The sequence below is a fragment of the Pristiophorus japonicus genome, chromosome 21 (genome assembly GCF_044704955.1).
Source record: "Pristiophorus japonicus isolate sPriJap1 chromosome 21, sPriJap1.hap1, whole genome shotgun sequence".
Lineage (NCBI taxonomy): Eukaryota > Metazoa > Chordata > Chondrichthyes > Pristiophoridae > Pristiophorus > Pristiophorus japonicus.
Window position 1 is genome coordinate 92,422,898 of NC_091997.1, and position 27,938 is coordinate 92,450,835.

At 44.5% G+C, this 27,938-nt stretch overlaps 1 protein-coding gene across 7 annotated transcripts in view; it reads right to left on the bottom strand.

The window, feature by feature from the left end:
• The window catches only part of herc1 (HECT and RLD domain containing E3 ubiquitin protein ligase family member 1), a 284,132-nt gene that overhangs the window by 20,343 nt on the left and 235,851 nt on the right, over positions 1-27,938 (bottom strand). For all 7 annotated transcript variants that reach the window (XM_070865234.1, XM_070865229.1, XM_070865230.1 and 4 more), the window contains 13 exons: positions 26,919-27,065; positions 26,074-26,175; positions 24,649-24,822; positions 24,221-24,514; positions 21,715-21,780; positions 21,501-21,626; positions 20,937-21,075; positions 20,624-20,805; positions 17,834-17,989; positions 14,722-14,844; positions 13,376-13,478; positions 2,794-2,963; positions 1,417-1,555 (listed from right to left, as the gene is read on the bottom strand). In XM_070865234.1, the coding sequence (XP_070721335.1) occupies positions 1,417-1,555; positions 2,794-2,963; positions 13,376-13,478; positions 14,722-14,844; positions 17,834-17,989; positions 20,624-20,805; positions 20,937-21,075; positions 21,501-21,626; positions 21,715-21,780; positions 24,221-24,514; positions 24,649-24,822; positions 26,074-26,175; positions 26,919-27,065 (1,921 nt within the window). The remainder of the gene's footprint in view (positions 1-1,416; positions 1,556-2,793; positions 2,964-13,375; positions 13,479-14,721; positions 14,845-17,833; positions 17,990-20,623; positions 20,806-20,936; positions 21,076-21,500; positions 21,627-21,714; positions 21,781-24,220; positions 24,515-24,648; positions 24,823-26,073; positions 26,176-26,918; positions 27,066-27,938) is intronic.

A 27,938-nucleotide genomic window follows, 5' to 3' on the forward strand; every position in this document is an offset into this window, starting at 1 on the left:
GACTGACCCTTTCTGGAAGCTAATTATTCAGCAGTGCAAATCATAGTAAACAAAAACAAAATGTTCAGCAAGTCTATAAAAGGTTATATTGTGGGTGTAACTTTACCAGAACCCCAACATTGGATTTTTTTAATTGTTCACAGGATGTGGGTGATATTAGCAAGGTCCCATTTATTGGTCATCTCCAGTTTCTCAGAAGGTGTTGTCGGGCCTTCTCCTGGAACTGATGCAGTCCTCATGGCGATGGTGTTCCTGTGATGATGTGGAACCAGCAACATTGGAGTTTTTTTGGTGTGTGCGATGGTGGATAGTGGTTTTATGATAATTTGGCAGGTTTCAAGGTCATTATTTATAGTGACACAAGTTACCAGATTTATTGGATTCAATTTCCTAACGGTGAGATTTGAACTTGCAACTTCTGCGTTACTCGTCCAGTAATACACCCACTGCACTACCGATGGAGAGTGAGAAATCTACTCCTGACATCCAATCATCCAGGGAAAGCTGAGGGAAGCATATATATGGCTCTTGACACAGTAACAAGTCAACCCTTCCATTGCCTGGTTAAGCTATCAGCTTTTAAAAAATTAGTTCTCAGGATGTGAGCGTCGCTGGTAAGGCCGCCATTTATTGCCCATCCCTAATTGCCCCTTGAGAAGGTGGTGGTGAGCCGCCTTCTTGAACCGCTGCAGTCCGTGTGGTGAAGGTGCTCCCACAGTGCTGTTAGGGAGGGAGTTCCAGCATTTTGACCCAGCAACGATGAAGGAACGGCCGATATATTTCCAAGTCAGGATGGAGGGAAACTTGCAAGTGGTGGTGTTCCCATGCGCCTGCTGCCCTTGTCCTTCTAGGGGGTAGAGGTCGTGAGTTTGGGAGGTGCTGTCGAAGTAGCCTTGGCGAGTTGTTGCAGTTTCCCACATTACAACATTGATCACACACCAAAAGTATTTAATTGGCTGTAAAGCGCTTTGAGACGTCTGGTGGTCATGAAAGGCGCTATATAAATGCAAGTCTTTCTTTTATTTTTGTAGATGGTACCGATCCAGAATACCTCAAAGATGTGTCACTTTTGACAGACACCACGATTATATCAGATCAGCAGTTGTTCATGTACAGTATTAACTTATCTACCTTAGCAAACACAAATGATTTTAACTACTATTGATACATTCAACTGGGTGAAAGTGGTTCATTTAAATGAACCTTGGTTTAACAAGGAATATTTCTTCAACTCTATCCTAGACAGTTTGTGTACTATAGTTTTTATAGTATAAAAGTAAAAAATCTGTTAAGTTCAATCTTGTATAAAAAATTGTACTTAAAACAAGTGAATGTACAAGTTATTAAGAATTGAATCTAGTAAAGTCTGCCTTAGTCACTGAAACCCTTCACTAGTTACAGCAAGATGAAGCTCACCTGGTGCTCTTGGTGGCACTGGAGGGGCCGTCCATGCTACACTGTGGCAGCGACCTGCTGAAATCTGCCGAATGCTCTTTCCCTGGAGTGCTGTGACTAGAGTTGGCTCCCTTACATGATTGGTATGGCCCAGTCCCAGCTAAAGTAGGGTAAGAAGAACAGAAATGGAAGACCAGAGACAAGGCACTGCAACAAAACCTTACTGTGCACACTTTCTGCTGAATGTACTGCTCCATACTCAAATATTTCTATACTGAGAGAGCATTTCTGAGATAATAAACCAAGTATTTCTAGAAAGAGGTATTCGAGACAAAAACAAACTAATTACAGAAATAATCCCAGATACGAAAACTGCTTCTGCTTTTAGATGGTCCAGTGTTGGCATGGTGACACATATTAACTCTTTAAAACTAATTCAAAATCTATTGGGCAACAAAATCCACATAACCGTTTCCCATGTACAGTCCCTGCACTGATAAATGTTAAAAGGAGTAAGTGCGGGACGTGCCCGCTGGTGACTTCTGGTGTGGACTCTGTCAGAGTATGCGAGGCCAGAAGGACGTGACCACATTATAATACTTATGATGGTTGTTCACGCCACGAGGGGTGTATTGCAGACCAGTCACAGGAAGACTGGGAATCCCAGTGGAGGTGTCCAGTTAGGGTGGGAGAGTGGGGAGGGCTAGGGATTGCCAAGGGTCTCCACAAAAACAAGATTTAAGCATTCATATCAGCCTCCTTTAAAATTGGCCAAAATTCTTTTGCAAGTGGAGGTATGCAAGGGGGGCCCTGATTGCACCAGTCAACGGGTCTGTCTTCACGGGGTATCCCAGCCTGCCCGCAGATTCCGAGGCTGCAGACGATGAAAATCCTGGAATGGGTGTCCTCCTCTCCCAACCACTTCCCTCCGACACTAGTGTCCTGGTTTGCAGCGGGTGAAGGCTAACAGCTGCAGATTTTTGGCCTCCATGCATCATCTCGTTCTCTTATTTAATCTGCTAGGGGAACATTCTGCACACGTGGTGTCAAATCTCCAAAAGTAGTTACGCCAACCTCCAGAGGAAATTTGGCCATCTGCACCAAACTATAGCAGCTCAGAAACCATTGCACCATATGGTGTACTTGGTCATCCCAGGACACAGTTTGTTACAACCTCCACTATCAGTCCCACTTTGACTTTTATTCCAGGAATTTATATTGACATAGCATCAACTGCTTTCAGTGGGAATTTGTTTCACATTTCCACCACTCTAAACAAAGTCTTGCTGGAGGAGAGTTGATTTTGAACCTGTGCCCTCGAGTTCTGCGCTCACAGTCTGCATCAAATCACCTACATTATGGATGATTAGAGAGTCTATACCGTCCAAGATTTCTTACCTGTCCTTCTGAATTGCTGCCCCATCCAAAAACATCTCCAGGTGATGAAAGGCCCAGTGTGTGCTCAGCACCCACAACTATATCCTCAATAAAGACTCCATTCAGAGCAGGGACTAGCTGAGGCCTGTTATGATTGCGGGCACGGCCCTCGGGCAAGCCAATCAAGCGGTCTGGACGGCAGCACAGAAGAAAGGTGCATCAGATTCTGAACGGGGCATACCGAGCATATCAGGAAGACAACTTCACATTATTTCCATCTCCAAATATAAATGACAACTCATCGAGATTTGGTGGAGGACGATCATTCATTCAGAAAACACTGCCCCTTTACATGTTTAGTCCCTTATAAAGCCACCCGAGTGTGTGTAGTATTCTCCCACCCCTAATGTGCATATAGGCAAAGTGTTACAATCTAGGATTCACCAGATAGTTTTCTTGTGGACAACACAAATGCCAGCTCCCAGATGTAAACCAACGCTTCCTATGAACTTACCTTATGTGCAGATAATCGGTGATAGTGTACCATACCGTGGGTGGATAGACCTGCTTATTGTCTCTGGATTGCAGGCAGGACTTCTACTAGGCACCCGTGTAACTTCGGATGATAATGAATATCAGCCATATCATTTATATAACAGACTACACTACCATAGGAAAAGGAGTTGGCCATTCAGCCTCTTAAGCCTGTTCCACCATTAAAATACATCATGGCTGGTGTGTACCTCAACTCCATTTACCCACATTTGATTCATATATCTTCATACCCTTACCTAAATCATGTTTTTAGACAATGTCCTGTAGAGCAGAAACTCCTTAAATTCTATACTAGGGAACTAAGAGCCAAGGATCTCCCCTGAAAACAGCACATAAAATGAAACCTTGAGTTCACGATGACACAAAAATTGGCCGTGCGGTTGATAGTGAGGAAGATAGCTAAAGATTGCAGGAAGATATGAACGGTTTACAGTTAGGCAGAAAAATGGCAAATGGAATTCAATCCGGAGAAGTATGAGGTAATGAATTTGGGGAGGGTGAACAAGGCAAGGGAATACATAATAAATGGTCGGACACTGAGAAGTGTAGAGGAACAGTGGGTCCTTGGAGTGCATAGATCCCTGAGACGAATTATGGAATACTTGCCTTTATTAGCCGAGGCACAGAATATAACAGCAGATGGTTGGGCCACATTACAGTTCTGGTCATCACATTACAGGAAAGATGTGATTGCACTGGAAAGGGTGCAGAGGAGATTTACGAGAATGTTGCCTGGACTGGAGAATTTTAACTATGAGGAAAGATTGGACAGGCTGGGGTTGTTTACTTTGGAACAGAGGAGACTGAGGGGAGACCTTCTATACTGAGGTGTATAAAATTATGAGGGCCTAGACAGATTGGATAGGAAGGACCTATTTCCCTTACAACATAAGAACATAAGAAATAGGAGCAGGAGTAGACCATACGGCCCCTCGAGCCTGCTCCGCCATTCAATAAGATCATGGCTGATCTGATCATGGACTCAGCTCCACTTCCCTGCCCGCTCCCCATAACCCCTTATCCCCTTATCATTTCAGAAACTGTCTATTTCGGTCTTAAATTTATTCAATGTCCTAGCTTCCACAGCTCTCTGAGGCAGCGAATTCCACACTCCGCATAGAGGTCAATAAGCTGGGGGCATAGATTGAAAGTATTTGGTGGAAGGATTAGAGGAGAGTTGAGAACTTTATTCCACCCAGGAGGTGGTCTGGAACTCACTGCCTGAAAGGGTGCTAGAGGCAGAAGCCCTCACCACATTTAAAAAGTACTTGGATGTGCACCTGAAGTGCCATAATCTACAGGGCTACGGACAGAGAGCTGGAAAGTGGGATTAGGCGAGATAGTTTTTTCTGGCTGGCACAGACACAATGAACCAAGTGGCCATTTCTGGGGCATGTATTTCTATGATTGTATGATTTTAAGAATCCCATGCTCGATATATTGAGCTGGCAAGGCTCATCAAACAGGTACAGCCATTTACTGAAACAACAACAGCGAGTTGATGCAGTCAGTCGAAGAAAGTCATCCACTTACAAGTTCATGAAATGCTTCGACAGACACAGGTATCCGTTGACTCCGTTTGATTCAATTTCTTTGCAGGACTTTCTAAAACTTTTGAGAATGGATTACCCACCACATTATTACTGGTGGTGTTGGGGGCCACTATTTATCAAATAGAAAATTGATGTAAAGGATGGAATATTATTCAAGGTGGCGGATGTCACCACATTGGGTGCAGTGGCTAATGATGCAAACCCACGTGCAATAATTCCGAGAGATCCAGGGTTAGGTCAATGGGCAGAGTGGTGGCAAAGGAGTTCAATAATGGACAGAAACTATTTACCGAAACAAGCAATGAACAGCAAATTCCATCGGAACAACAATGGAATCTGTGTGTTTAATACATTCTGTCGCTGGTAGAAGTTAGGACTATCTTGATTAGTTTAAGTTGTATTGTGTTGGTGATTAATAGTTCAGTGATGCATGTTAAACCACTTCTAATGCCTGGGTAAACTGAAATCTTCTCTCAACTTGCTTTGAAATGAATGCAATCAGAAGAAAGGGAATTCAAAATCACTATTTCCATAGTTCTGAGCCGCTGATGGTGGGTGTCTTGGTTTCAGAATATTGAATATTCTATCCGGTCTGGCTGTGCTCAGGATAACCAATTTTAAACTGACTGCAATGCCTATAAAATCCCATATAGAGATATATTAAAGCATAGAAACTTAAAAAATTTAAAGCTCCAAGGCAAGTAGGGGGAGGCAGGTGGGAAGAATTGGATAGGAAATATTACTAACTATTTAAAAAAGGATATTTCAGCTTTCCGAGATTACATTTGGGCAAAAGAAGTTGCTGATAAAATCCCAGTGGCTAGCATAATAAATGTAGAGGCAGGAAAGAGCATGGTGAAGAGCAGGAATGTACAGCATTCATGACTGGTGAGGTACAGCACGGGGCGGCCTGTTTGGTGAGGTACAGCACGGGGCGGCCTGTTTGGCGTTTCAGAGTACTATCACCAGAGGGTAGCAATGCAGTATGTCTGGCAAAAGATGGCAGTGAAAACGTTGAGGGGGAAAGTGATCTTATGGTAAAGAGCTCCTTGCAGCAGATGGCACAGATATGCGACTGGCTTGCTGTTGACCTGGATTCTACGGAGCTGCAATCTGTTAAGTCATTTCCTCACGGTCACTGTGAGTGAAGTGTGCCAGAGCCTGCTGATCTCCTTCGCACTCCTTCTTTCAATTTACATCACTTCAACCATTCCAATTCTGCAAATAAGGCATTTCATAAATCAACCCACCCCCTCCCCTTAACCCCCCACACCCCATCACTAACCTGGATTCCAACCCCACCCCAACCCCCATCACTAACCTGGACCAGATACATCTCCTATTCAATCCCAATGCAGAGATTTTCCTTCCCTGCCATGCCTCTAAAATTCCAGCCTCTCCACCTACAATTCCCAAGTACCTCGGGAATGGTACCATAGTGGTTATAGAAACATAGAAAATAGGTGCAGGAGTGGGCCGTTCGGTCCTTCGAGCCTGCACCATTATTGAAGATCATGGCTGATCATTCCCTCAGTACCCCTTTCCTGCTTTCTCTCCATACCCCTTGATCCCTTTAGCCATAAGGGTCATATCTAACTCCCTCTTGAATATATCCAATGAACTGGGATCAACAACTCTCTGCGGCAGGGAATTCCACAGGTTAACAACTCTCTGAGTGAAGAAGTTTCTCCTCATCTCAGTCCTAAATGGCCTACCCCTTATCCTAAGACTGTGTCCCCTGGTTCTGGACTTCCCCATCATCGGGAACATTCTTCCCGCATCTAACCTGTCCAGTCCCGTCAGAATCTTACATGTTTCTATGAGATCCCCTCTCATCCTTCTAAACTCCAGTGTATAAAGGCCCAGGTGATCCAGTCTCTCCTCATATGTCAGACCAGCCATCCCGGGAATCAGTCTGGTGAACCTTCGCTGCACTCCCTCAATAGCAAGAACGTCCTTCCTCAGATTAGACCAAAGCTGAACACAATATTCTAGGTGCGGCCTCACCAAGGCGCTGTACAACTGCAGTAAGACCTCCCTGCTCCTATACTCAAATCCCCTAGCTATGAAGGCCAACATACCATTTGTCTTCCTGCATGCCAACTTTCAATGACTGATGTGCCATGACACCCAGGTCTCGTTGCATTTCCCCTTTTCCTAATCTGCCACCATTCAGATAATATTCTGCCTTCGTGTCTTTGCCCCCAAAGTGGATAACCTCACATTTATCCACATTATACTGCATCTGCCATGCATTTGCCCACTCACCTAACCTGTCCAAGTCACCCTACAGCCTCTTAGCTCACACCGTCACCCAGTTTAGTGTCATCTGCAAACTTGGATATATTACACTCAATTCCTTCATCCAAATCGTAAATGTATATTGTAAAGAGCTGGGGTCCCAGCACTGAGCCCTGCGGCACTCGACTAGTCACTGCCTGCCATTCTGAAAAGGACCTTTTTATCCCGACTCTTTGCTTCCTGTCTGCCAACCAGTTCTCTATCCATGTCAGTACATTACCCCTAATACCATGTGCTTTGATTTTGCACACCAATCTCTTGTGTGGGACCTTGTCAAAAGCCTTTTGAAAGTCCAAATACACCACATCCACTGGTTCTCCTTTGTCCACTCTACTAGTTACAACCTCAAAAAATTCCAGATTTGTCAAGCATGATTTCCCTTTCATAAATCCATGCTGACTTGGACCGATCCTGTCACTGCTTTCCAAATGCGCTGCTATTTCATCTTTAATAACTGATTCCAACATTTTTCCCACTACTGATGTCAGGCTAACCGGTCTATAATTACCCGCTTTCTTTCTCCCTCCCTTTTTAAAAAGTGGTGTTACATTAGCTACTCTCCAGTCCATAGGAACTGATCCACAGTCGACAGACTGTTGGAAAGTGATCACCAATGCATCCACTATTTCTACGGTCACTTCCTTAAGTACTCTGGGATGCAGACCATCAGGCCCCGGGGATTTATCGGACTTCAATCCCAACACAATTTCCTGCCTAATAAGGATATCCTTCAGTTCTCCTTCTCACTCGGTCCCCTAGTACTTCTGGAAGGTTATTTGTGTCTTCCTTCATGAAGACAGAACCAAAGTATTTGTTCAGCTGGTCTGCCATTTCTTTGTTCCCCATTATAAATTCACCTGAATCCGAATGCAAGGGACCTAAGTTTGTCTTCGCTAATCTTTTTCTCTTCACATATCTATGGAAGCTTTTGCAGTCAGTTTTTATGTTCCCGGCAAGCTTCTTCTCATACTCTATTTTCCCCCTCCTAATTAAACCCTTTGTCCTCCTCTGCTGAATTCTAAATTTCCCCAGTCCTCAGGTTTGCTGCATTTTCTGGCCAATTTATACGCCTCTTCCTTGGATTTAACATTATCCTTAATTTCCCTTGTTAGCCACCTTGCCAGTTTTATTTTTACTCCAGACAGGGATGTACAATTGCTGAAGTTCATTTATGTGATCTTTAAATGTTTGCCATTGCCTATCCACCGTCAACCCTTTAAGTATCACATGCCAGTCTATTCTAGCAAATTCATGGCTCATACCGTCAAAGTTACCTTTCCTTAAGTTCAGGACCCTAGATTCTGAATTAACTGTGTCACTCTCCATCTTAATAAAGAATTCTACCATATTATAATCACTCTTCCCCAAGGGGCCTCACACAAGATTGCTAATTAGTCCTTTCTCATTACACATCACCCAGTCTAGGATGGCCAGCTCTCAGTTGGTTCCTCAACATATCGGTCTAGAAAACCATCCCTAATACACTCCAGGAAATCCTCCTCCACCGCATTGCTACCAGTTTGGTTAGCCCAATTAATATGTAGATTAAAGTCACCCATGATAACGGCTTTACCTTTATTGCACACATCCCTTATTTCTCGTTTGATGCTGTCCCCAACCTCACTACTATGGTTTGGTGGTCTGTACACAACTCCCACTAGTGTTTTCTGCCCTTTGGTATTCCAGTAGCTCCCCCCATACCAATTCCACATCATCCAGGCTAATGTCCTTCCTTACTATTGCATTAATTTCCTCTTTAACCACCAATGCCACCCCGCCTCCTTTTCCTTTCTGTCTATCCTTCCTAAATGTTGAATACCCCTGGATGTTGAGTTCCCAGCCTTGGTCACCCTGGAGCCATGTCTCCGTGATGCCAATTACATCATAACCGTTAACTGCTATCTGCGCAGTTAATTCGCCCATCTTATTCCAAATACTCCTCACATTGAGGCACAGAGCCTTCAGGCTTGTTTTTCTAACACAATTTGCCCTTTTAGAATTTTGCTGTAATGTGGCCCTTTTTGTTTTTTGCCATAGGTCTCCCAGCCCTCCACTTTTACTTTTCTTCTTTCTATCTTTTGCTTCTGTCCCCATTCTACTTCCCTCTGTCTCCCTTCATAGGTTCCCATCCCCCTGCTAGAAACATAGAAAATAGGTGCAGGAGCAGGCCATTCAGCCCTTCTAGCCTGCACCGCCATTCAATGAGTTCATGGCTGAACATGAAACTTCAGTACCCCCTTCCTGCTTTCTCGCCATACCCCTTGATCCCCCGAGTAGTAAGGACTTCATCCAACTCCCTTTTGAATATATTTAGTGAATTGGCCCCAACCACTTTCTGTGGCAGAAAATTCCACAGGTTCACCACTCTCTGGGTGAAGAAGTCTCTCCTCATCTCGGTCCTAAATGGCTTACCCCTTATCCTTAGACTGTGACCCCTGGTTCTGGACTTCCCCAACATTGGGAACATTCTTCCTGCATCTAACCTGACTAAACCCGTCAGAATTTTAAACGTTTCTATGAGGTCCCCTCTCATTCTTCTGAACTCGTGAATACAAGCCCAGTTGATCCAGTCTTTCTTGATAGGTCAGTCCCACCATCCCGGGAATCAGTCTGGTGAATCTTTGCTGCACTCCCTCAATAGCAAGAATGTCCTTCCTCAAGTTAGGAGACCAAAATTGTACACAATACTCCAGGTGTGGCCTTACCAAGGCCCTGTACAACTGTAGCAACACCTCCCTGCCCCTGTACTCAAATCCCCTCGCTATGAAGGCCAACATGCCATTTGCTTTCTTAACCGCCTGCTGTACCTGCATGCCAACCTTCAATGACCGATGTACCATGACACCCAGGTCTCGTTGCACCTTCCCTTTTCCTAATCTGTCACCATTCAGATAATAGTCTGTCTCTCTGTTTTTACCACCAAAGTGGATAACCTCACATTTATCCACATTATACTTCATCTGCCATGCATTTGCCCACTCACCTAACCTATCCAAGTCACTCTGCAGCCTCATAGCATCCTCCTCGCAGCTCACACTGCCACCCAACTTAGTGTTATCCGCAAATTTGGAGATACTACATTTAATCCCCTCGTCTAAATCATTAATGTACAATGTAAACAGCTGGGGCCCCAGCACCTTGCAGTACCCCACTAGTCACTGCCTGCCATTCTGAAAAGTACCCATTTACTCCTACTCTTTGCTTCCTGTCTGACAACCAGTTCTCAATCCACGTCAGCACACTACCCCCAATCCCATGTGCTTTAACTTTGCACATTAATCTCTTGTGTGGAACCTTGTCGAAAGCCTTCTGAAAGTCCAAATATACCACATCAACTGGTTCTCCTTTGTCCACTTTACTGGAAACATCCTCAAAAAATTCCAGAAGATTTGTCAAGCATGATCTCCCTTTCACAAATCCATGCTGACTTGGACCTATCATGTCACCATTTTCCAAATGCGCTGCTATGACATCCTTAATAATTGATTCCATCATTTTACCCACTACTGAGGTCAGGCTGACCGGTCTATAATTCCGTTTTCTCTCTCCCTCCTTTTTTAAAAAGTGGCTACCCTCCACTCGATAGGAACGGATCCAGAGTCAATGGAATGTTGGAAAATGACTGTCAATGCATCCGCTATTTCCAAGGCCACCTCCTTAAATATGGGATGCAGTCCATCAGGCCCTGGGGACTTATCGGCCTTCAATCCCATCAATTTCCCCAACACAATTTCCCGACTAATAAAGATTTCCCTCAGTTCCTCCTCCCTACTAGACCCTCTGACCCCTTTTATATCCGGAAGGTTGTTTGTGTCCCCCTTAGTGAATACTGAACCAAAGTACTTGTTCAATTGGTCTGCCATTTATTTGTTCCCCGTTATGACTTCCCCTGATTCTGACTGCAGGGGACCTATGTTTGTCTTTACTAACCTTTTTCTCTTTACATACCTATAGAAACTTTTGCAATCCGCCTTAATGTTCCCTGCAAGCTTCTTCTCGTACTCCATTTTCCTTGCCCTAATCAAACCCTTTGTCCTCCTCTGCTGAGTTCTAAATTTCTCCCAGTCCCCAGGTTCGCTGCTATTTCTGGCCAATTTGTATGCCACTTCCTTGGCTTTAATACTATCCCTGATTTCCCTAGATAGCCACGGTTGAGCCACCTTCCCTTTTTTATTTTTACGCCAGACAGGAATGTACAATTGTTGTAATTCATCCATACGGTCTCTAAATGTCTGCCATTGCCCATCCACAGTCAACCCCTTAAGTATCATTCGCCAATCTATCCTAGCCAATTCACGCCTCATACCTTCAAAGTTACCCTTCTTTAAGTTCTGAACCATGGTCTCTGAATTAACTGTATCATTCTCCATCCTAATGCAGAATTCCACATATTATGGTCACTCTTCCCCAAGGGGCCTCGCACAATGAGATTGCTAATTAGTCCTCTCTCATTACACAACACCCAGTCTAAGATGGCCTCCCCCCTAGTTGGTTCCTCGACATATTAGTCTAGAAAACCATCCCTTATGCACTCCAGGAAATCCTTCTCCACCGTATTGCTTCCAGTTTGGCTAGCCCAATCTATGTGCATATTAAAGCCACCCATTATAACTGCTGCACCTTTATTGCATGCACCCCTAATTTCCTGTTTGATGCCCTCCCCAACATCACTACTACTGTTTGGAGGTCTGTACACAACTCCCACTAACATTTTTTGCCCTTTGGTATTCTGCAGCTCCACCCATATAGATTCCACATCATCCAAGCTAATGTCTTTCCTAACTATTGCATTAATCTCCTCTTTAACCAGCAATGCTACCCCACCTCCTTTTCCTTTTATTCTATCCTTCCTGAATGTTGAATACCCCTGGATGTTGAGTTCCCAGCCCTGATCATCCTGGAGCCACGTCTCCGTAATCCCAATCACATCATATTTGTTAACATCTATTTGCACAGTTAATTCATCCACCTTATTGCGGATACTCCTTGCATTAAGACACAAAGCCTTCAGGCTTGTTTTTTTAACACCCTTTGTCCTTTTTGAATTCTGCCGCACAGTGGCCCTTCCTGTTCCCCGCCCCGGGCCTCTCCGCCCTCCCCCGCCATCTCCCCTCCGTCTCCTGCCTCTGCCTCCCTTTTGTCTCCCTCTGTCTCCCTGCATTGGTTCCCATCCCCCTGCCATATTAGTTTAACTCCTCCCCAACAGCACTAGCAAACACTCCCCCTAGGACATTGGTTCCGGTCCTGCGCAGGTGCAGACCGTCCAGTTTGTACTGGTCCCACCTCCCCCAGAACCGGTTCCAATGTCCCAGGAATTTGAATCCCTCCCTTCTGCACCATGTTACTGGACTAACAATCCAGAGACCAGAGTTCAAATCCCACTAGTATTAATAAAAAAAACTAGTATTAATAATTATTGATGGTGACCATGATATTGCCGGATTGTCGTAAAAACCCATCTGGTTCACTAATGTATTGTAGAATCTGCCATCCTTACCCGGTCTGGCCTATATGTGACTCCAGACTCTCAGCAATGTGGCTGACTCGTAAACGAAGGTTCAAACCTTCTCAAGGGATGGGCAATGCTGGCCTTGCCAGTGATACCCACATCCAATGAACCAAGAAAGAAAGTTTGTTCTTTAGGGAATTCCAGGTTGTAACAATGTTTTCCTACAGCAAAATACAGGCTACGCCCAATAATCTGAAGTTATTCTTAGGGCTCAATAAAACCCATTCAAATTATCCAGTAATTCTAATTCAGTAGTGTGAATAAAAAACCAAAGTAGGAATTTCGGCCTTATAAAATTGAATGAGGAGGAATGGACTGCCTATACACGAGTGCGGTAAGGGTGTGAATTCCTGATCGAAGCACAGGCAAGCAAACAATGGCACAGGAGAGAGAGATAGTGCCCCTTACATTGCCTGATAGAATATCGGACTGCAAAAGTGGAGCAGCCGCATTATAGGAAGCGCCGACAACCCCCAGAGCGGCCCAGGACAGGTCAGAGTGCACCCCTTCTTGTTCATTACTGAATAAAGCTACTAGCTTTAAATCACAAGAAACTTTTCTTAAACAATTTCCAGTTGTAAAATTTAGAAAAGTAATTCAGTTTCTACAGCTATTTATGATGAATCACAATATTTTCTTGGTGCCGTTCTGAAAATAATTTTTAAAAGCTTGGTAACTTTCTTACCTTGGCCAAAGGTGTACACATGGCCGTCTTTTGTCAAGGCAACAGAAAACTGCGTGCCACAAGCAATCTTTTTAATTCCTATTCCACACAAAACATCCACTTTCTGCAGAAAAAGAAGTTAAAAACTTTTAGACAAAAGCAAGAGAGAACTATGTCATCATCATCATAGGCAGTCTCTCAAAATCAAGACAGACTTGCTTCCACTCCAAAGTGAGTTCTCAGGTGACTGAACAGTCCAATCCGGGAATTTAGTCTCTGTCGTAGGTGGGGCAGACAGTGGTTGAAGGAAAGGGTGGGTGGGACAGGTTTGCCGCACGCTCCTTCCGCTGCCTGCGCTTGATTTCTGCATGCTCTCGGCGACGAGACTCGAGGTGCTCAACGCCCTCCCGGATGCTCTTCCTCCACTTAGGGCAGTCTTTGGTTAGGAACTCCCAGGTGCCGGTGGGGATGTTGCATTTTATCAAGGAGGCTTTGAGGATGTCCATGAAACATTTCCTCTGCCCACCTTAGGCTCGCTTGCTGTGTAGGAATTCCGAGTAGAGCGCTTGCTTTGGGAGTCTTGTGTCAGGCATGCGAACAATGTGGCCCGCCCAACGGAGTTGGTCGAGTGTGGTCAGTGCTTCGATGCTGGGAATGTTGGCCTAATCAAGAACACTGACATTGGTGCATCTGTCCTCCCAGGGAATTTGCAGGATCTTGCGGAGGCATCATTGGTGATATTTCTCCAGCGATTTGAGGTGTCTACTGTACATGGTCCACATTTCTGAGCCATACAGGAAGGCGGGTATTACTACAGCCCTGTAGACCATGAGCTTGATGGCAGATTTGTGGGCCTGATCTTCGAACACTCTCTTCCTCAGGCGGCCGAAGGCTGCGCTGGCGCACCGGAGGCGGTGTTGAACCTCGTCGGCGATGTCTGCCCCTGCTGATAACAGGCTCCCGAGGTATGGAAAGTGATCCACGTTGTCCAGGGCCGCACCGTGGATCTTGATGACCGGGGGGCAGTGTTGTGTGGTGGGGTCAGGTTGGTGGAGGACCTTTGTTTTACGGATGTTTAGTGTAAGGCCCATGCTTTCATACGCCTCGGTGAAGGTGTTGACGATGACTTGGAGTTCAGCCACTGAATGTGCGAAGCTGCAGGCGTCGTCCGTGTACTGTAGTTCGACGACAAAGACAACAAGATAGCTAAATTATGCTCTACATAATTTTCTTATGCGGGTTTACCCAACTTGACTGTAACCTTCAAATATTTTTGATGTATTTGCTAGTCATAAAGCAATGTTGGGAGAGACAGAAAGACATGTCAATCATGTTAACATAATGACCAAGGGTTTGGTAGTGCATACCTGTGGAGAGGACTTGGCTGTAGAGTTGCCTAGACCAAGCTTTCCATAATCTCCATCGCCAAAAGCCCAAACCATCATCCCATCGGCAGAGACAGCTAAAGTGTGATTTAAACCACACGCAACCTAGAAAGAAAAACCTGCTCATTTAAACCCAGTAGAAATACACTCGATGCAAATAGTAACAATACTACACAAAAAGGACAAACTGTGCAAACATCACAGTTTATTGGTACATTGTTTGCCATTTCACCAAATTTCTCCCCTTCCCTCCCAGTGCCGACTCCTTACTGGGGTGGTTGCACAAGTTGTCGACCACCCCACTGAACCTCACCAAGTGGCCATTCGAGGCCTGTTCCAGTGGTGCAGGTGGGCATTATCAATCGGACCTCACTGATCCCATAGCACTATTTGAAAAATAATGCCGTTCTCCCAGCACACTCCCACAACCAATGCCATCAAATCACTTTCTTATGTCGGTTTGTGGGATCTTGTTGCATGCAAAGTAAGTCGCAATGCTTGCAGGTATATTGGTCACAGCACTTTGAAACCTTTCATTCTATGAGAAGCACTTTGAGAGATGTGATAAAGCACTATTCAAAGCATAAACTTTTTTTTTTGAATATACAAGCCTCTGGTTAGACAATATTATAGCATTTTAAACCTAGTGCAGTAATTTGTTTAATTTGAACACGGAGATGCACTTTGCTCACTCTTAAAGGCAGTAACTTCACTCGCGCCTGGCTCCAGTGTGCATGGAAGATGAGATGGAATCATTGCTACAATTCAGGGGTCAGCATTTTCTGAAAAGCCAGTCTAGTCTGCACCAAGAAAGAACCCCAACCCAAAACATCAGCTCTTTATGATTCCTCCACTCTCTTCGGCTCACCATTGGTGGCCATGCTTTCAGACATCTAGGCCCCATACTCTGGAATACCCTCTCTAAACCGGTCTCTCCATCTCCCTCTCCAATGCTTCTTTTAGACCCTCCCTAAAACCCACCTCTTTGACCAAACTTTTAGTCTCCCCTCCTACTAGCTCCTTCGTTGGCTCAGTGTTCTTTTAGTCGGACTACGCTTACATAAGAAATAGGAGCAGGAGCACCTGGCCCCTCGAACCTGCTCCGCCATTTAATAAGATCATGGACTCAGCTCCACTTCCCTGCCCGCTCCCCATAACCCTTGACCCCCTTATCACTGAAAGATTTGTCCATCTCTGCTTTAAATATATTCAATGACCCAGCCTCCACAGCTCTCTGGGGCAGAGAGTTCCATAGTATTATAACCCTCTGAAGAAATTCCTCGTTATCTCAGTTTTAAATGGGCAGCCTCTTATTCTGAGACTCTACCCCCTAGTTTCAGTTTCTCCTTTGAGTGGAAATATCCTCTCTGCATCCACCTTGTCTAGCTCCCTTATTATCTTATATGTTGAGATAAGATTACCTCTCATTCTTCTGAACTCCAATGAGTATAGGTCCAACCTACCTTCAATGCAAGTATATTCTTCCTTAAATACGGAGACCAAAACTGCATGCAGTACTCCAGGTGTGGCCTACCCAATACCCTGTAACAGGACTTCTCTGCTTTTATACTCCATCCCCCTTGCAATAAAGGCCTTCCTGATTACTTGCTGTACCTGCATACTAACTTTTTGTGTTTCATGCACAAGGATCCCCAGGTCCCTCTGTATTGCAGCACTTTGCAATTTTTCTGCATTTAAATTATAATTTGCTTTTCTATTTCTTCTGCCAAAGTGGATAACCTCACATTTTCCCATATTATGCCAAATTTTTGCCCACTCGCTTAGCCTGTGCAGCAACTTAGGATATTTCTCAACGTTAAAGATGTTATATAAATGCAAGTTGTTATTGTATTTAACCTTTCATTAGAAGTCTCCCTTTAATACTGGTGCCTAATTTACTAGCCTATGTATTTAACTGGTAGGTTTTTTGTTAAACCAGTAATACTGCGGAACACTCACACATAGTTTACTCACTGGTACTTTTCTGCATTCTTGATTTACCAGAGCTTTACTAGAGTCTCCCTCACATACCCACTCACCGCATTCTCTAACAGTCCAGCCGATTTCACTATTTCTTCTGTTTTCTCTCGGCCTTGTTTGCCACCATTTCTCACAACCACTTGCTATGCCCCAATCTTCAACACAGAGTGAAGCAGATTGGCAAAAGAACCAGAGGCAAAACGAGGAAAGATTTATTTTTACACAGCGAGTTTTAAAATCTCGTAACACTCCTGTGAGCGCCTTGGGACGTATCGCTGCGTTAAAGGCACTATACAAATACAAGTTGTTGTTGATTTGGAATGCACTACCTGAAAGGGCGGTGGAAGCAGATTCAATAGCAACATTTAAAAGGGACTTTAATAAATACTTGAAGGAAAACAAGTGGCTATGGGGAAAGAGCAGGAGAGTGGGACTAATTGGATAGTTCGACCAAACAGTCGCATATACACGATGGTCATTCTATGAAAAAGCCAGCAGACACGGTGGGCCAAATGGCCTCTTTCTGTGCTGTAACCTTCTGGGGCCACCAAAACTATTGCACCTGGACTTTTCTGAGTCTAGACTCCCCACGTGCAGTGCCATGGGCGACTGGCTGTTTATTTAAGAAAAAGAAACAGCAAATTCTCAAAATTACTACATTACAACAGTGACTACACTTCAAAAAGTACTTCATTGGCTGTAAAGAGCTTTAGGACATCCGCTGGCCATGAAAGGCGCTATATAAATACCAGTCTTTCTTTAAAATCTGAAAGAAAAACAGAAGTTTCCAGAAATACATGTAGGCCTATAAAGTGGACAGGCACATTTTGACCTTCCCCAATATGGATTGACCTGCTGTATATGTCCAGTATTTTCTATTTTTGGCCTCATTATTTATTGTGATTGAATGAATTTTCTGCAGTGGGATGATCTTAAAGATCTCAATGTTAACACAATCTTGCTGATGGGACTGCAGAATCAATAACACATTAGCATTTTTTGCAGTGCCTATTAAAGACAATTACTAATACACAGAACATTCTTTTATCACTCCCAGATTAAATCATCAATTCGAAGCCCTGATCCCATTGGATTTTAAAACAGAATACCATACCTGGCCAACCTGATAGCCTTCTAAAGCTGTCACTCTCTCCGGCAGCTTTTTGTTCGATGTGTTACCGAGTCCCAAACGGCCGTAGTCACCGTTTCCAAATGTGAACAACTTGCCATCTGCAGTAACGACTGCCGAATGTTTAAAGCCACAAGACATCTGTTTGGTGCAGCAACAAACAGAAATTATGTTGTTACAGCACAATATTCTCATGAATGATACAATGTTTACAAGTTTTGACTGTAAAGATATGGCAACTGACGATTTGCACTTAAACAATGCAAAATACTGCGGATGCTGGAAATCTGAAATAAAAACAGGAAATGCTGGAAATACTCAGCAGGTCAGGCAGCATCTGTGGAGCGAGAAACAGAGTTAGTGTTTCAGGACACTTTGTCTGACCAAGTGTCATCGACCTGAACCATGAACGGTTTCTCTCACTCCAGAGTGTTTCCAGCATTTTCTGTTTTTACTTGAAATGTATGTACCGCCTGGGATCACATGGGCCGGACCAACCCATTAAAATGGAGTATCCCCATTCACAGTGATGGTGAGTTCCGTTTGTACGGAGATCTCCATTTCTGTGAACAAACATTTAAACTAAATAACCAAAATACTTCATATATTTAAAATTAATTGACATTGAAATGTTTTAGGCAAAAATAATTTTTTTGAATTGTTTTAATAGGGGTTCAAGTAGGGGTACCTTAATGGACAGGGTTTTTAAATATAAAAATTAATGATAAAATATTATTTTTCTATCTTTTGAAATTCTTACGCTGGGCAGGAGTTGGGCAAATAGGCCAAATTTCCGCCCGCGAAGGCCCTTCTCCCGGGGATGTGTGCGATCTGACAAAAGACATTTTCAGAGTTTGCACATGCGGTTCTCGGTGCATGTGCATCGCGCGGAGAACCGGCACTTGCTGGACCTCTTCGGGCACGTGCGCACATCGTACCCACCCAGAGAGGCCATTTTTGCAGCCCATTAACCTTATACGTCCAGCTGGTTCTGCATGAAGTCAGTGAACGCTTCCTTCACCTCAATCTCCAAAATGCCTCTGATCAAATAGCGAAGGAGGGGAGGAGTTCCAACAAACTCTGCTGTGAACTAGACATGGCCCATATCATCGGCGTTGCACACTTATCACTCCATTATCATCTGTAGGAGTGCTACAAGAATTGCCCTCTTCAAAATCGTTAAATCCAGCCTTCAGGGTGTTACAGGTTCATTAAAAGGATAGGGAGATAGCAGTATTCTCTCCAAGTCATGAGATGCCAGCTACATTTTTTTTAATATAAAAAGATTCCCTTCTTTGGGGATCGGGGTTTCATCATCATCATAGGCAGTCTCTCGGTATCGAGGAAGACTTGCTTCCATTCTTAGCATGAGTTCTTAGGTGGCTGTACAGTCCAATACGAGAACCACAGTTTCTATCACATGTGGGACAGATAGTCGTTGAGGGAAAGGGTGGGCAGGAAGCCTGGTTTGCCGCACGCTCCTTCCGCTGCCTGCGCTTGTTTTCTGCATGCTCTCGGCGACGATACTCGAGGAGCTCAGCGCCCTCCCGAATGCACTTCCTCCACTTAGGGCAGTCTATGGCCAAGGACTCCCAGGTGTCAGTGGGGATGTCGCACTTTATCAGGGAGGCTTTGAGGATGTCCCTGTAACATTTCCTCTGACGCTTTTGGCTCGTTTGCCGTGGAGCGCTTAGAGCTCCGAGTAGAGCGCTTGCTTTGGGAGTCTCGTGTCTGGCATGCGAACTATGTGGCCTGCCCAGCAGAGCTGATCAAGTGTGGTCAGTGTTTCAATGCTGGCGATGCTGGCCTGGACGAGGATGCTAATTTTGTGCGTCCGTCCTCCCAGGGGATTTGCAGGATTTTGCGGAGACATCGTTGGTGATATTTCTCCAGCGACTTGAGATGTCTACTGTACATGGTCCATGTCTCTGAGCCATACAGGAGGGCGGGTATTACTACGGCCATGAGCTTGGTGACAGTTTTGAGGAACTGATCTTCAAACACTTTTCCTCAGACAGCCGAAGGCTGCACTGGCGCACTGGAGGCGGTGTTGGATCTCATCATCAATGCCTGCTCTTGTTGATAGGAGGCTCCCGAGATAGAGGAAGTGGTCCACGTTGTCCAGGGCTGTGCCGTGGATCTTGATGTTTGGGGGGACAGTGCTGTACGGCAAGGACAGGCTGGTGTAGGACCTTTGTCTTACTAATGTTTAGCGTAAGGCCCATGCTTTCATACGCCTCGGTAAATACGTCGACTATGTCCTGGAGTTCAGCCTGTGTTTGTGCACAGACGCAGGCGTAGTCTGCGTACTGCAGCTTGACGACAGAGGTTGGAGTATCCCATGTCACAGCCCAAAGTGCTTGGCAGCAGGTAATCAAACTGATGAAAAGGATTTGGTAGCTTTGTAACTATATAAAGCTGGGGCATTCGGTGCTTGGGGCTAAACCGTATTACACTATACTGTTTCAGAGTGACATCACTGTTATCTTCACTAAAGCACTCCCAGAAGCGGAGTATAAAAAGGTCTGGACAGCCTTTGAACTGTTGAAACCAGGCACAAACAAAACCATCTTCAAGAGGCAGCTTCACTGTGCATTAAGGATTTACCAGTTTTATCTCCAGACAGCTTTGCATATTAGAGGCAAGAACTATTTGTTTTATCTTAAAGATTAGCCAAGTTCAAACCAACAAAAGTCATTCACTAATTTAAAAGCACCCCTATTTAATAATGATCCTACACACAATCGATTAAAGTGTGAAGGTTAGCAATCTGACCTGGACAACTTCCTCTCCCTGGAGTGCCTCAATCTGCCGTGGTCTGCGCTGCCGATCACTGTTTCCATGGCCCAGCTTCCCATAGTCCCCGTCACCCCAGCTAAACACTTCCCCGCTTTCTGTCAGAGCCATAGAGTGACCGTCGGATCCACAGGAAGTCACTAGCTGCGTCACGACAAAACCTGGGGCAGCACAAGGTAAGCAGTTAGGAACATACAAATGTAAATGCAGACATTAGTGATTTCAATGATTAACAATACAGTCTGTTTTTAAACTGTTACAGAACTAGATTTCCCCTCTTAAGCCTTTGTACCTTGTAATGCTGAAATAACAGTTAATACATGAAGATCATCTGAATTTCCTTGTCCAAGACGACCATAGCTACCTTCCCCGCAGGCCATCACTGTCCCATTAGCTTGGATGACGAAAGTGCAATTCTGACCACAAATAACCTGCGGATAGCAAACAACTTAAATAAATTTACTTTGAATGCTCAAGTGGTCATGTTTTGACAAGCCCAGTCAACACTCCATTAAAAATCAGCACAGACCCAAAAATGAAGATGGAAAAGATGACCGTCTGCAGAATTGCTCCAGAATTAGCATTTACTTATATTTTAAAATCATAAATACTGTCTGTCATATTAACAATGGAGAAGCAGGAAGCATTCTTTACAGTGCAAGGCTGTTCGGTTTGGACAAGACAATTAGGCGTCCAATGATTTAGGGTTTAGCAAATGGAAATGGCCAAGTACTTCCCAAATTTTTAGAGCAACCAATCCCCTGCTGTAATTTCTGTTTAATAATGTTTTTATTGCATGATATTCTTGCACTCCAACAATTTAAATTCAAAAGTCAAACTAATCATTTCACCATACCTGCTGAGCTTGTGAAAACGAAGGTGCAACAGTTGGTACCATTACATTTCTTCCAGCTTCTGCCAACTGCCCATGTCGCCCTGCTCCCCAAAGGTAGACATCACATTTTCCACCAAGGTGCCAGTCCTAAACAGATATGACAGATATGTTCTAACCTGTGCAGCACCATTAAACATACCATTGAAGTATATTTGCAAAAAAAATAATTGATTACCTCTGGTCTGGACGATGCCCAGAACATAATTTGTTCATCCATTCCAGTAAACCACTTACTATTGTCCTGAAATTGAAAAGAATGACAGGATATATGAAGCCTATACACAAGTCTTGGTACAGTCCCCATTTTGGTAAATATCATGTTAAAATGTATTTCTGGGTGTATAAGGTGAATGTACAAGGCATTTAATGCAAGTCTTTGAACAGGGACTTCAGATTACTTGTGATTCAACATCAAGTCTCAAGGGCAAACCTAATCTAATGGTTAGTAAAGAGGTTAATTAAGACAGCATTCCAAAAGCAAGCCCCATGTTTGGAGTATTGCCAACTGATGCGATTTTATTACAGGTATCTGAATCTGACCCGAGTTTTGATCTCACTAGGAAAAATGAAATACACTGTGTTCTGAAGTTGCATCAGACATTGCTACAGAAAGGGATAAAATAAAGTATTCATTAAAAAAAAATTTCCATTTTAAATTTCTTACTCCCCCTTATAACTGACCAAACAGGCTTGACCACTTAAAAGCCCTGGTGCTAAAATTAAGGATATCCTAATCGCTTAAATGAGAGAGATATTTTGGGGGAAAAAACATTTCAAAAACGTATAAACCTATACAATCTATATATTTTCTCCTAGTAAAGCGTTCCTTAAAAAAAAGTGTATCCCACCACTACTCCACCCCAAAAAAGGCAAATAATCTCTACCGTGGCAGCACTGAATCACCAAACCGCTGCCTGGGCACAGCTTGGAGGGGAGCCAGACATCATACATTGTGATTATTTTAAAAAGACCGTAACGTCTTCTTATCCCTTCCAAGTGCATTTCTTTTTCTCACCAATCTCACTCCTCTCAAAGATACTGACTCCTTGCTGCGATACGGTTCCATGGACAGCAATTGTCCTTTGCCAACTCAGCTGAGGGGCAGTATGCGCACGAGTCTTGACACGGACTATTGGCAGGTTAGTCAACTGCAGGGGCTTTGTCCTGTCTGGATGTCCACACTCGTGCACTTCAGCATCGTGATCAAGAGTAGGAATTCTGGCTGATTATCCCCTCCCTAAATCAGGATCCAATGCATCAACTGTACTGCCCATCAGCTAACTCAGCATACACGAGATTAAATCTGGGATTCTCCTGGTCTGCATGGCTCAGCTGCTCACTAGATAAACCTGCTGAGATACATTAACTTGCTAGCTGGTCCTGCCTTCCTGCAGAATAATTGTACGATAAAGGTACGATAGGAAGTCTGGGAAAAGTGTCAGGCGTGGCTCAGGAGGCAACATTCATGCCTCAAAGTCAGAAGGTTGTGGATTGAGAACATCCAGACGGACAGTTTACTGCAGTACTGAGGCATTGCTGCACTGTCGGAGGTGCTGTCCTTCGGATGAGAGGTAATGCCCACTCAGGTGGATGTAAAGGATACCATGACACTATTTTGGAGAAGAGCTGGGAGATTTCCCCGGTGTCCTCAACCAACAGCACAAAACAAAAACAAACACAGATTATCTGGTCATTATCATATTGCTATTTCTGGCAGCTTGCTGTGCGCAAATTGGCTGCCGCGTTTTCTACATTATAACATTGACTACACTTCAAAAGTACTTCATTGGCTGTAAAGTGCTTTGGGATATCTTGAATGCTGAAAGATGCTATAGAAATGCAAGTCTTTATTTTTCACGGGAACTCTGTGAAACGAGGAGTAAGCGGACAGGTGGAGTACCAGAAGTGTATCTCAGCCTGTCCGGATTAAAAAGGATTGATCTCCCTTGCACTGTAGCCTACGACAGCCATGAAAACCTACCCAAGTTATCATTTCCATCAAAGTCTGTGGCCCAAATACACTAGACACAGTCTAACTACACTGTTTACAACATATACATACCTGGTTAATTTGTTTCCCTCCTCTCCCACCCTCCACCTCTCCCACACACCCCCTCCCCTCCTCTCTCCCACGCACCCCCTCCCCTCCTCTCTCCAACGCACCCCCTCCCCTCCTCTCTCCCACGCACCCCCCTCCCCTCCTCTCTCCCACACACCCCCGCCCCTCCTCTCTCCCACACACTCCCTCCCCTCCTCTCCTCTCTCCCACACACCCCCTCCCCTCCTCTCCTCTCTCCCACACACCCCCTCCCCTCCTCTCTCCCACACACCCCCGCCCCTCCTCTCCTCTCCTCTCTCCCACACACCCCCTCCCCTCCTCTCCCCTCCTCCACACACCCCCTCCCCTTCTCTCTCCCACACACCCCCTCGTCTCGTCTCTCCCACACACCCCCTCCCCTCGTCTCTCCCACACCCCCTCCCCTCCTCTCTCCCACACACCCCCTCCCCTCGTCTCTCCCACACACCCCCTCCCCTCGTCTCTCCCACACACCCCCTCCCCTCCCCTCCTCTCTCCCACACATCCCCTCTTCCCCACAACCCCTCCCCTCCCCTCTCTCCCACCCCCACCTCCCCCCTTTCCCAACCCCCCTCCACTCAATCTGATGAGCTTCCTATCTTACCATGACATGTGCCAGTTCTTCTTCTGGTACAGGCTCTAGGTCTGGAACAGTGAAGCATTCTGGGAACTGCGCTCCTTTTGCCAACGCTTCTGCAGCCTTAATAGTGGTGGAGAAACATTCTAACCAGGACCACTCGGAGGGATTCCAGGTGGCAGGGTCAGGGGGACAGCTAGTGTGATGAGGTGGTACTGGCGGATTACACAAGAGCGGATCCAGTTGAAGACCTACTGCCAAGGAAGCTAGGCACTGCATGTATGGACTGTGGACAAGTTGGTCTCCACACAGAACATGAGGCTGAAAGCAAAAAGACATTTATTGACATAGCCAAGACTTTAAAATGAACAGTGCGGTGTTAAGATGTTTTCAGACAAAATTTGAGGCACAATACTGCCACTTTTTTCCAGTTCCAATCTTGCTGTTTTTACTACCTTTTCATATGCATATTGCTCTTGCAGGAGGAGCGGCAGCCTTTCCAGGAAGGTCCTCATGCATGGCGCCATGTTTAGTCCAATAACGCCCTGCTTTTTCAGTGACGTTCGACATGTTGCCAGAACGTGGTTTGCAGCTATCCATTCAGTTGTGCAGTTCACCACCAACACATCCTAGGCAATCAAAGCAAAGAAGCAGTCATTATGATGTACCTTTCACCTGGAAGAAACAGAATTATTACATTTAATCCATGTCAGCATTCAGGCAGTTACTCAGAACCTTCATATGCTAACTATGATATGCCATTGAACCTACCAGTATAGAGCCTGATTCTTGGGCATATTTCATAAAGGTTCACAACATTAGTTAGATTGGTATTTTTTCATATAATCACACATTTAACAATATAATCTCCTTTTAATATTTTACTTTCTGTGGCGAGGATATTTTAATTGATCAGTGAGACTACAACCAACAGCTTATAATGTCAAAAGTCTCAGTGGGTAGCACTCTCACCTTCGACTTAAGGTTGTAGGTTCATGCCCCACTCTAGAGACCTGATTGGTGGATAATTTAGTGGAGTGCTGTATTGCTGGAGGTGCTGTCTTTGAGATGGAAGAGAGATCCTATGGCACTATTTGAAGACGAAGAGGAAGTTCTCCTGGTGTCCTGGCCACATTTATCCCTCAACTACCACCACTAAAAACCACATTAACCGACCATTCCTCTCATCAGTGTTTGTGGGGCTCTCTCTGCAAGCTGGCTGCCTCGCTCGCCTACATAAACACTTCAAAAATAATTTGGGATTCCGGAAGATGTTGCTATATAAATGCAAGTTCTTTTTTTCAATGAAACGAGATTATAATTCACATTTTAAATATTTACACTATCTGACTGAGTCGGAACCTGATAGTCTTTAAAATTATGAAGGGGTTTGATAGAGCAGATGTAGAGAAGATGATTCGGTTTGTGGGGGAGCCCAAAACTAGGGTCCATCAATAGCAAATCACGAATAAACCCATAAGGAATTCAAGAGAAATGTCTTTACTCAGAGTGGTGAGAATGTGGAACTTGCTACCACAGGGAGTGGTTGAGTTGAATAGCATAGATACGTTTAAGGGAAGGCTAGATAAGTACATGAGGGAGAAAAGAACTATGGCATAAACACCAGCATAGACCGGTTGAGCCGAGTAACCAGCTCCTTGCTGTAAATTCTCCATAATTCTATGCAACAGTAGTAAAGAGTTGACCACCTCTTGATCTTGATGTCCCATGATAATGAGGAGTGTCTCAGGAACCATTGTACGAGAAGGTTTAGTGCAATAAAAGCTGCCACTTTGAACACTGTAGGTCTCAGAGTATAAACAGCTCTCATGGAACATGTAAATAAGTGATACAATGCTAACCAGAGTTTTGGTTCCTACCTTGGACCGATTGGAACATGCTGCAACACCGACATCAGGGATCCAGGTTGTATTCTGTATAGCACCAGACCCTGTCACCACACTCTGTAGCACACTGCCATCCTGGGTTAGTGATAGGAAAAAACATAAAAGTGTCACTGGACCATTGCTGGGAAGGCAACAAATCTGTGGTTAGACTTCATTGTGAGCACCAAAGTTAGTGATGAAATCAGGGGAATTAGGATGTAGCAATCAGTATTTCCACCTCACACTGATTATCTTGAAGTTGTGAAGTGGCACAGATAATCAGGACAGGAAGGATGGCATAGAGGCATTGATTAGGATCCTTGAGGCAGCCAACCACTGGAAAATTCTAAAAGGTATACATTTTAAGGTGCATATAACACGTGCAGTCAATCATTGGTTCAGATTTATAAATATGATTTTTGAGTCTTCATGGCTCTGTAGCTTTCTCCAAGCTGGTGAGAAGGGAATGATGGAAAGAAGGGAAGGGCAGAAGGGAAGAGAGGGAGAGGGAAGAGAGGGAGAGAAAAGGAGGGAGGGACGGGTGGAGAATGGAGGCAGGGAGAAAGAAAATGAAGAGAAAGCATACACATTAGCTCTGATAAAATTTTAGCAGATTGGTATCTCAAGTATACTGTATATAAATCAGAGTAATTTCTACAGGAAGGTCAAGTTTAAACGTCAGTATTAAAATGGATGTCAGGGCAGGAACTGTCAGGTTATCTGTAACCAGTGTTTCCAAAATAAGTCTCCTTTGGTAAAAAAAGAGATTTAAGTGCTTTATGGTAAACTAACATTTTAGATTAGAAAAACAATAAGCAAACGATAGTCTAATTTCTTACCCTCAGTGACCAAATGTTCATCAGTCCACCGAGCCCTCCAGACACCAAGACCAGTCCATCGGAGCTGAAGGCCACAGTCCGCACTGGAGTGATATGCCCCTTCAGTTGATAGATGCACACTGCCTTGCCAACTTTCTTACATCCACTCTTCAAATTCCATTACAATAAAATATTAAATACAAATAGTAAATATTAAATAAAGTTTCTTGAAAATCTAACACTACAAAAGATGAGGATTGTTGCTATAAAAAGGCATAATATCCCTTTGACAATGATGTAATCAAAATTAGCGACTGACACATAGCCACTATTTACAGGTCTACTAATTAACATGTTTCAGAGATTTAAACAGAAACAGCCTGGCTATAATACATTAAAGAATTCTAAAATCTTTATACACCCCGATTTCCACTCAGGATGGGCTTTGTGTGGGTGGGTGGGGAGGAGAGTTGTAACTTCACCTGTTGCTGCAGTAATGAGGCCCGGGCTATTTTAACTCATCGACTTCCCACTCGTTCCGCAGGGGTCGGATATTGGGTGGGTGTGGTGATGGGGAAGTCCAGATCAGGGGAGACCAAAGCTTTCCTCGTGGAATCTGGAGGAGCACTGCTGCCCCCTTCTGGCCCAAAAAAAAAACAAAACACTTCCCTAATTTGGCCTCACCTGGGGATGATCATTTGCCGACCTGGTTGAGCCTGTGGGGAAAGTGGCAGAAATTCCCCACTCAGGGTAGAGTTAAAATTGCGGTTGGGGCCCGTCATGCATATATAAGGAAGGACTCCACCAGCTTTGGGTGGGTGCCCTTGCTGCCTGTTCAGGAGAGTAAGTTTAAAATCCTAAATGCCGGGGTTCTGGTAGTTTACCAGTCGGTAAAGAACCTGGTCGATGTTAACTGCCCACTGGTTTCCGCCAGGTGGGTAGTGTTAAAACCAACCTTCCCCCCCCACATTCACAGTAAAGATCAAATCTTCAAATGGTTGTTGGCAGCAGATTTTCTTTAAATGGGAAATAAGAGCCCGC